Raw genomic sequence first — 9871 nt, 5'->3', positions numbered from 1 at the left:
TATATTTTTTTTATTCATTATTATATATAATATATATATTTAAAAAAAATATACAAAAATGTAATTTTAATAATAACTTATAATCTGTATAAATTATGAAATAAATAAAATAGATTATTCGCACAAAGTTAACATCTTTGGTATATGATTTCGATGCAGCCAAGATCCCTTTCCCACTTAAGGGCCTTACTTGTAACATAAGAGGAGTAGGGAGACGCACCAATCCGGGCCCGTTTACTTTTATTCCCCTACCCGCAACTTCTGCAATTCCATTTTCAAACGCATCATTCCTTCACATTCTGTCTCGTGATGCCGTTGTTGGTTTAGATCGTGCATTTCCTTTCTCATCATATTTTCATTAGAATATCTTTGCACATAATATACGTTTCATCAAGTTTAAACTTCATAAATCAAAGGATTTGTTCGATGGCCTTGGATGGGTTTGAATTCAGTCCACGTTTTTTATTTTTATTCGTGACTAGATCCACACTCATCCAAGGAAATCGAGCTCATGTTCAAAAACGATCTTCAAGAAACCTGTTTGTTGGATTTTAATGTTTTTTCAATAGTTTTGTGTTTTATTATAATCAGTTTATACAAATTAACGAAGTAAACAAGAGAAAAGAAAAGTTAGTTATTAATGTTAGATGAACAAATATGTATTACCGTAAGTAATATATGAAAGAAATGAAACTATTTTTATATAATTTTATATTTGGATAAATTTATATATGCTTATATATTCTGTATATTCTTATTATAAAATAATTTTTTTATATAAGTTTTGTAGAAGATTAAAAGGACGAGAAAAAAAAATATACAAGAGATATATATTCGAATTCCACACTAATGACCATAGAATTTCTTTCAGTTTCTTTGTGTATGAACACCTGCCATATTCCCCTCCAGTGATCTCCCTCTTTTCATTGGTAGTAATAATCCTGCCGCCCTTAACCCTCCCCTCCAGTTTTGTTCATCTTTGTCTATCTATCTTTTCCTTCTCGTATTTCAATCGTCCTTCCCAAGTAACGGTAAAAACTTGTCTTTACCCTCTTTCTCCCTACACTTAAAGATTATTTTATTTTTAAACGTAAAATTCGAAAATAAAATTAATAACAATTTTATATAATTTATCTTATTTTTTTATATAATTAAATTTCTATTTCTATCTTTTTCTTTTGTTAAAATTTATATACGAATTGTGAATGAAAATAAGATTACAATTATATCATGTAAATAAAAATGATAGATAATTGTTTTTCCTACTTTAAATATATACATCATATACATATTATAACAAATTGTTTAAAAATAAATAATATGAATAAACAATATATGTATATCAATGTGTGCTACTTATATTTACATCATTATATTATTACAAAAGTGATTTTTAATCTAAAAATCTTGAGAATATATGTAACGAAAAAAAATTCTGAAATTGTAATAAAAATTTTGGTAAATTTTTATATACATATAAATTTTATATTATAAATAAGAAAAGATTAATATTGCATATCATATAAAATGAATTTTTTTCTTTTTTGCGATATCTACGATCTACATCAGATATTTTGAGATTCTAGACTTAATTGTGCTATACAGGTATGTTCATCTTGATTTTCTTCTTCATAACATATATCAGGATTCGAACGCATTTCTTCTATTGCTCGTTTTATTTGAATTTGTAATTGACTAGCAACTTTCCGTACTGCCGTATGATTTTGTTTTATTTGTTTTATACACGATAGTAAATTTTTCCATGGAGCGACATTTGTATGACCAAGATAAAGTTCTTTCCACAATTGTATACTAATAGGTGCAACACTAGGCCAAATAACACTCGAATTTCTTTCATATAAAGGATTTAACCACTTCTCCAATATATCTGGTTGATTTATATATGACCATAAACTACATGTTCGTTCAGATAATCGAAGTCTAACTCTCTCTGCTTCTGAATCACCTAAAATCATAATATATAAATATTTTATTTAAATATTAAAATAAATTATAGGAATATAGTATTATATATGGATACCTAAAAATGTTCCATAATTGGAATAATATGCATGATTATACAATTCAATTAACAATTGTATTGTATATTCAAAACTAAATTGAAATTGATAATGAAGTTGATAAAGACAATCAAGGAAAAGAAGAAAAGTTGGGGCATGTGTTGAGCTTTGTGAATTTGATGGATGATATGGTCCATGACGTGTGCGACTGAAAAATTGATGACCAGCTTGTATCCATTCACGTTCAATTAAAGCTTGAAGACCACGTATCGTTCTACAGTCGGGATTTAATATTGTCTGTGCTAAACTGGTTACTACTAAGGTAGAATCTCTGCCAGTACTTCCTAATCAACATATGTCTTTATTTAATGATATTATAATTAATATAATTGTTTTTTTTTAATTATTTTATAGATTACATACCATGAACTAATACAGCTGCAACTTCTTGATGAAGACACTGAGCAGTTACACAAGCAGCATTTAAAGCACTTTGTACAGCAGATAACCATCCACTATTATCAAGTCTTGAAATCCACTGGGAAGTAGAACATGTTATGTCATTACAAGCCTCTATTAATTTAAAAAAACTATCTGCTAAATCATGCGACCGTGGAATTGCTTTATGTACTTTCCGCCACTGCGGATAAGCAGCATCCATTTCTGTACCACCACCCTTAGCTCTGGAACTTTGAGCTTGTGCAATTGACCTTGTATCTATTATATAACTATTAACAAATTTTGCATTAATGATATTGTTTAGATTGCAGAAATATAATTTTCTATTGTTGAACATTAAAATTGATCAAATCATAATTTAAAATTTCTAAGACTAATTAAAATATAAGTTTAAATATATATTATATTTACCCACGTCTTCCTGGACCTAAGACTGCATTTAATAATCTTTCATCTTCTTTGCATCTTTTACCATTAGTACCACACATTGGTTGACTGCTTCTTAACAAGATACTCTGTAATATCCATTTTATAAATGTAAATTAGTAATTATTTATATAGATATAAATATATTTTTAATGTATTATTATTCATTATTTTGTATAATAAAAAATAGCATACTCCTCCTTCATGCCTGTAACATAACACTGGAAATCTTCCACCATCTCTAAAATTAGCAGATGATATTATTAATTTATCTTCTATGTGACATGGTACTATAACAGCAGAAGGATAAGAATTGCAAACTTTGTAGTCTTTATTTAAATAACTAATACGCCATTCATCTGCATAAGTAGTTAATAATCTGGACCATTCTGATACAGGAGTAAATGCAGTCCATCCATCTTCTAATATCATAGTATTATTAGTTATTTGTGGTTTATTAAAAAAAGGATATTGCAAAGTTTGCTCTGTGATAAATAGAAAAATAAAAATTAACATGAGATAAATACATAAATGCATTTTCATAAAAATTAAAATGAAATTATATATTTTACCTTGTGACATTAGCATTTCTATAGACAATACAACATTTGTTAAATCTTCTGTTGAATTAATGTCTAATTGAAGAATATGAAAATCTTTACATTTTAAAATAATACTACCACCTGGACTTTGAGTATTCAATTTTTTTTCTATAAGATCAATATTTCGGTATAATAGCTGAAAACAAAGCATTGAAAAAACATAAATTTATGGACAATAAATAATGATTAAAATAATTTTTGTTTAATAAATTGTACCCAGAGTTCTCGACCATCACTTTGCCGTGAAGACCAAAGAAGATGGTGACTACTAATACACAGTCTTCCATCTATGCTTTTACCATTTTCATCACTTTTATCTATTAATGCAACATTATCGACTTTCGGGATTAATATTAGGTCACTAAGTTCCATTTCGTGTCAAACTAATCTTAAATGTTTTGATTGAACGCTGTTGATAAATTTAAAAACAAGTATAAATTTATTTTAATAATTCTACATAACCTAGAGCTTTTATCTATATATCAATCATTAAATGAAAAAATTTTATTTGATAATTTATAATTACGATCATAAATTTATAATTAGATTTAAAATGTATAAAAAATCTTTATAAGATTTTAAAAAATATTTATATTTTATACGTTAATATTTTAGTATATTAAAAAAATTAATCATTAACTTGCACTCCTGTTTATTTTTCTTATGCTCTATATGTGCCATACCATATATTTATTATATACACAATAAACTTTCTTTTTCTTACATGATAATTATAAACTTATCACGTCTTGCATTAAAACTCTCATAGAGGGAAGCACATGATCATATGTTCGTATAATCCATTGCGCAGCATAACCTAGCATAAAAATGAAGAAACATTTTATATTGTGATTTAATGTTTATTCAGTGTATTTGTGCAGAAATATGGTGCGATTAAATATTAAACTGTTTCAAAATGTTATTGCACTATATTTTGATTATCATATATATATTTGGCGAATGCTAAATACATTAGGTATATTTAAACGTGTTTTAAGAAGGCAGTAAGAAATTAATGATAAATGTCATATTGCAAGAATATTATTTTAATAATACTTCAAAGAATTTGATTTTATTAAATCATGATAAAACACAATCTACATAAAAGTATATAAGATTAAAATATTTGATTATATTAAACTTGAATGGTTTGTAAGGGCGGTTTTTTCTTAACGAAAAGAAAGAACAGAATTTATCTCTATCAAATAAATATTCAAGAAATGTACATGTATATACATAATAATTGAATAAACAAATAAAATAATGGAAGAAATATCGTTTGTACATATTATAAAGTATACATATTTAAATATATATGTGTATAATGAAATCCGCGTATGGCTATAGGTATGTATTAAATTATTAAATGTAATACTGAGTTTTAATATTAAAAATATAAAAAAGTTGACAAACGATGCTTATAATAATCTGTAAATTTCAAATATCACGTGGTTTTTTATAGTTAACTACAAATATTACCGAAGGATGGAGACACTAGTAGTAAGAAGCCTCGTATATTGGAGGGGGAAAGAATGTTCATGCTTTTGATGCAATGTCGTGTTAGTAAGTGATATATTTCGCTTATCCATGTTGTTTGGGATTTATATTGAAAGTGATTTATTTGATTTGTTGAATACATTTTGAAAGCTACAGAGATTATTGAAAAAAAGGCATCCTTATTAATTTTATTTCCAGATTCTTATCTGAATTCTATAGATGGTAATTGTTTTGTCTATTCACATTATAGTATTGGATATAATTTAAAACCCCTATATTCAGTTTACTGTTATTGTATGTTCTATCATATTATTGTTAATCAATATATAATACAACAACAATATTATTATAAATAATATCATATTTGTTACTCTTGATTAATATAAACTATTTAATCAAAGTATTTCATATATTAACTACAAAAATAAATATCGTCAAAAATCTTTAAAAAATTTATATTTCATAGTCTTAATGTAGTAATTAAAATATATTTTATTGAAGTAATCATAAAAAAAAAACTGATAAATATTTTTTTATAAACAAAACTTATTTTATGTTCTTTTATTTTCTCTATTTTATTTTTTTGAGATTTTTTACTTTTTTTTTTAAATTAATTTTATCTATTATATTTTTGTTCTATATATTTTTTAATATTATATTTAATTATATTTAATTAAGTAATAATTTAGTTTAATATATTTTCTTTGAACATATAAATAACATTTTATATCTACATATAATTTTTTAATTATAATATATATATATTTTTTAATATTATTTTTAAATAGATATGCAACTAAATGCATGCAATGAGTCAAAATGACATCAATAGAGGCACAAAAAAGTTTTACAAATTCTTTACATTTGCAAAATTCAGTTATATCTGAATCACAAAAAGAAAATTCACAATTGACAAATGTTCAAGAAGAACAAGATATTGATATTGCTAATAAAGAAACAAGTAGAGATACTATTATAGATATAAAAAATGATATTAAAGATGCACTGCATATTAAAAATTGTGATCAAAAGAAATATGAAAATGAGGAGGATGTAATTATTTTAGAAAATAATAAGAAAGATATCAAATGTAACATAAATAAAATAGAACATGGACAGAACAGTGAAAAGTTAGATATTATTTCTTTTGCTTCTGAAAATGATTCTAAAATAATTAAAACTGAAAATACAAAAGAAGTTACAAATAAAAGTGGAAATAATTTAAAAAGGACACGACGAAGTATTACGTAAGTATAGATAATGTGTACTTGTAATTTCAAATAATTTTTATTTAATTAAATAATTTATTATTTAATTTAAAAATGAATTGTTATAAAAATTCAAATTGATATAAAGTATTAAGATTCTCTATCAGATTAATAATATTTTAAATATAATAATAAATATATAATAATAAATATATTATTCTAAATAATAATAAAGTAATAAACTTTAAAACTTAAGAAACTAAATTCGTTTTTTAGTACTCAAGAAGCAGATGTACTTTTAGAGGAAAATAACTCAAGAACTAAACGAAAGAAAAAAAATACGAATGATAGATTTTGTTGGCGATGTCATAAAGAATCAGTAGAAGCACATTGTAGTGCATGTCCTAGATCATGGCATCGCAAATGTATAGGAATGCAACAATCAATTATTCAAAATTGGATATGTGGAGAATGTGCAGCAATTTTACGAGCGGAAAATGCAGAAACACGTTCTACAGCTATGGCACAATTATCTGTTGATCAATTATGTTTATTATTAAAACATGTTGTTGAAAGAATGAGGGAATATCCTGGTGTATGTACTATTTTCTTATTCATATTAGTTTATTTTATTATTTTTTTAAAATTGAATTCAAATTTTCTCATTATAGTCAGAACCATTTTGGAAACCAGTAGAACTTTCTGAAGCTCCAAATTATTTAGATTATGTGGTAAAGCCAATGGATTTAAGCCTTTTAGAATCAAATGTTCGAGCTAAATTATATGGTAGTACGGATGCATTTATGGCTGATGCTAAATGGATTCAACATAACTGTATTGTATTTAATACATGTATGTGCATACTAAATATATATTGATATTAAATTAATAATAAAAATATTAATTAGTTCTATATAAATCAAATTATAGGTGGTGGTGTATATACTGATACATCTAAATTAACGAATGCTGCAAAACAAATTATTAAATTAGCACGTCAAGAAGTATCAGAAATTGAAGCATGTCCTGATTGTTATGCTCATGGAAGAAATTTGCCAAGACCACAACCAGCGTGGTTTATTGAACCATGTCGTCGTCCTCATCCACTAGTTTGGGCTAAATTGAAAGGTTTTCCATTTTGGCCTGCAAAAGCTATGCCTCGAATGAATTCTCAAGGTTTTGTAGATGTTCGATTTTTTGGTGAACATGATCGAGCATGGGTTTCTCCACGAGATCTATATTTATATTCAGAAGATCCACCTGTTCCATTACCAAGAAAAAGAAAATTAGATATGGAGGAGTGTGTTAGAGAAATTACTCGTCATTGTCGGAAATTAGAGCTTGTATTTGGTGAATTCAAATTTGCACCTCCTAAAGTACAATATAATCCGCATGATCCAATGCAAATAAAGTTAATGTTACCAAATTATGATCCTCTCAATTCTAGTAATTGCATATCTCCGCAACACTTGATTCCTAAGAAAACACCTTTTCTTAAAAAGCGAGTCCATATTAAAATGAAGTCGCAAAACGATTTAGAGAAGATAGACAATTCTGATACTGAAAATAAAATATCAAATGAATTTAACTCGACTAATAAAGGAAGCAAAATTGAAAGTAGACCATCTAAAATAGTAGAAACTGATAATTTCCACGAAACCGAAACCATTGCTGTTACAAGCAACAATTTAAACGAATCAATGGACAAAGAAAGTGCAAGTAAAGAGGATGTGCAAGTAGGCAAAAATACATTAACAAAATTGGATGTTGTCACGAAAGAAGACATGAAACCAAGTACAAGTAAAACTAATAAAAATGAAATAAATAATGGAAATACAAAAGATGATACAAATGGACCAAATTTTATGTTGAAACAAAATAACTCTGAAAATGAAACAAATGATAATAAAAGATCTTTGGAAAATTTATTAAAACAAGAAATAGTAATTTCAAAAAAACATACAGTAAAAGATATTCAAATATCCAAAAAAGAATTCACTTCTAAAATGAATATTGGTAAAGAAGATGCTAGTCAAAATTTAAATTCACAAAAGAATAATTTTAAAAATACTAAAAACATAGAAAAAGTTTATAAACCAAAGACAAGAATAGTTGATAAAATGAACGCCGAGAAAGCTTTAAGATCTACCACAATAGAACAAACTCAGAAATTAAATACAACAGGAACAATAGTTAAACAACAAAATGATTCAACAAAATTGAAAGATAGTTCTAAAAATCATAATAACAATTTAACAGAATCAACTATTTCAATACTAAGCAATAAAACACCAATTGATACTGATATTAATAGTGATGTTGACACTTATAAAAAAAATACAACAGATCAATCTGTTGCATTACTTTTTGTTGTAAACGATGGTACATCTAATACTACAAAAAAATCCACTGGTAACTTGATTACCGAAAAAGAGAAAAATTGTGATATTACAATTCAAGATCAACAAACTTCGAAAATTTCATTGCAACTATCATATCAACAAACAAAGGAAAGCAAAGCTAGAAAATCATTTCCTAATAAACCTCGTAATTGTCCACAACTTATTCCACGTTCATCGACAAGCACACAATTCAATTCAATCGATTCTATAGTAGCTGATCATCAAACTGAAAATCGTATTGAATATCAAATGCTACCACCAGAAGCAGGACCTATTAGTGCTCGTTTGTATCATGGTGCTCAAGATTTAGCCAGAAAACTGGCTAAATTAATGGAAGAGGCTTATAAAGAAGCAGCACAAGAAAGTCAAAATTGTGAAAGCCATATGTCTGAAAATCACCAAGCGACAGTACATTTTTTAAGATTACAAATAGAACGTATGAGATGGCAACATCAACAACAATTAGCAGAGTTAAAACATAATACAGGTACATTTTCGTATCTTTCCTTCATTTTATTTTTATATTTTATAAAAATTATATATGCGTTTTTTAAATGTTTTTTTTTTTATTTTAGATAGAATATTACGTGAAATGAAAGCAAGTTTGGAAGCTGAAAGATTACGTGCTATTGAGGAAACTCGTAGAGAAGCAGAAGAAGAAAAGCTACGATGTATTGAAGAAATTAAACGTAAACAATGGTGTGCAATGTGTGGTAGAGAAGCATTATTTTACTGCTGTTGGAATACTGCATATTGTGATTATCCTTGCCAACAATCACATTGGCCAATGCATATGAGAACATGTGCACAAAAACCTTCATTCACTACTATTGTTACCAGTTCTACTGTAAATTCGAATCAGCAGCAGGTGATGCCCAGACTTATGATAAATACACAGCATGTAACATCAAACATGTGGAGGGCCTAGAGTATATTAATAAGTCTGAAACTAAAGAAGTTTAATAAATATATAAATACTTATTCTCTAGCTTTATCAATATTGTTGTACTTTTTATTTCATGGCTCTTCACAGTTTGTATTTATATGTAAGTGTTATTGTTAAAATGTTAGAACAAAATAGTACTTTATACATAAATTTTTTGTAATGTAAAAAATACAAATAACAAAATAAAGAATATGTATTCAAGGAGTAATGTCTACTCCAATAATTATTTTATATAAAAACAACCAATTTTAATTTATATGTATTAATTAAAAATGATCTCATATATATTTGTTGAGTATTTTATATTCTA

The 9871-nt window shown here is 26.2% G+C and overlaps 2 protein-coding genes and 1 long non-coding RNA gene across 6 annotated transcripts in view; 2 read left to right on the top strand and 1 right to left on the bottom strand.

Moving 5' to 3' along the window:
• The first annotated feature begins 66 nt into the window (after positions 1-66).
• On the top strand, positions 67-2989 carry LOC102679720. Its single transcript, XR_420609.2, has 2 exons — positions 67-667; positions 2436-2989. It is a non-coding gene; the product is annotated as an uncharacterized LOC102679720 (long non-coding RNA).
• On the bottom strand, positions 1442-4197 carry LOC102679814 (myotubularin-related protein 9). Its single transcript, XM_031509626.1, has 8 exons — positions 4149-4197; positions 3725-3919; positions 3479-3644; positions 3102-3391; positions 2892-2995; positions 2445-2749; positions 2042-2365; positions 1442-1966 (listed from the first exon to the last, which is right to left on the bottom strand). The coding sequence occupies exons 2-8, from the start codon at positions 3878-3880 to the stop codon at positions 1566-1568; spliced, it is 1746 nt and encodes a 581-aa protein (XP_031365486.1). The 5' UTR covers positions 3881-3919; positions 4149-4197; the 3' UTR covers positions 1442-1565.
• A 123-nt stretch (positions 4198-4320) lies between these two features.
• LOC102679436 (protein kinase C-binding protein 1) overlaps positions 4321-9871 on the top strand; it is a 6281-nt gene continuing 730 nt past the window's right edge. Inside the window, exons 1-7 of one of the 4 annotated variants that reach the window (XM_006607850.2) lie at positions 4321-4855; positions 4971-5067; positions 5794-6252; positions 6490-6808; positions 6885-7065; positions 7144-9102; positions 9191-9483. In XM_006607850.2, the coding sequence (XP_006607913.1) occupies positions 5825-6252; positions 6490-6808; positions 6885-7065; positions 7144-9102; positions 9191-9483 (3180 nt within the window). In that variant the 5' untranslated portion in view covers positions 4321-4855; positions 4971-5067; positions 5794-5824. Of the gene's footprint in view, positions 4856-4970; positions 5228-5793; positions 6253-6489; positions 6809-6884; positions 7066-7143; positions 9103-9190; positions 9575-9871 lie in introns of those variants that run through there. The other 3 variants (XM_006607849.2, XM_006607848.2, XM_031509613.1) reach the window with 3 other exon arrangements.

The sequence above is a fragment of the Apis dorsata genome, unplaced genomic scaffold (genome assembly GCF_000469605.1).
Source record: "Apis dorsata unplaced genomic scaffold, Apis dorsata 1.3 scaffold_19, whole genome shotgun sequence".
Taxonomy (NCBI): domain Eukaryota; kingdom Metazoa; phylum Arthropoda; class Insecta; order Hymenoptera; family Apidae; genus Apis; species Apis dorsata.
Note: the sequence above shows the minus strand (reverse complement) of the source record. Positions and strands in the feature narration are given on the sequence as shown.

Bases quoted from the DNA above. Each gene is read 5' to 3' on its own strand.
- LOC102679814 (XM_031509626.1), bottom strand. From the start codon at position 3,880: ATGGAACTTAGTGACCTAATATTAATCCCGAAAGTCGATAATGTTGCA. The intron at 3,392-3,478 runs GTAAAATATATA...TATTTATCACAG, and splicing joins AGAAATGCTAATGTCACAAG to AGCAAACTTTGCAATATCCT. The intron at 2,366-2,444 runs GTATGTAATCTA...TATGTTGATTAG, and splicing joins TGCAGCTGTATTAGTTCATG to GAAGTACTGGCAGAGATTCT.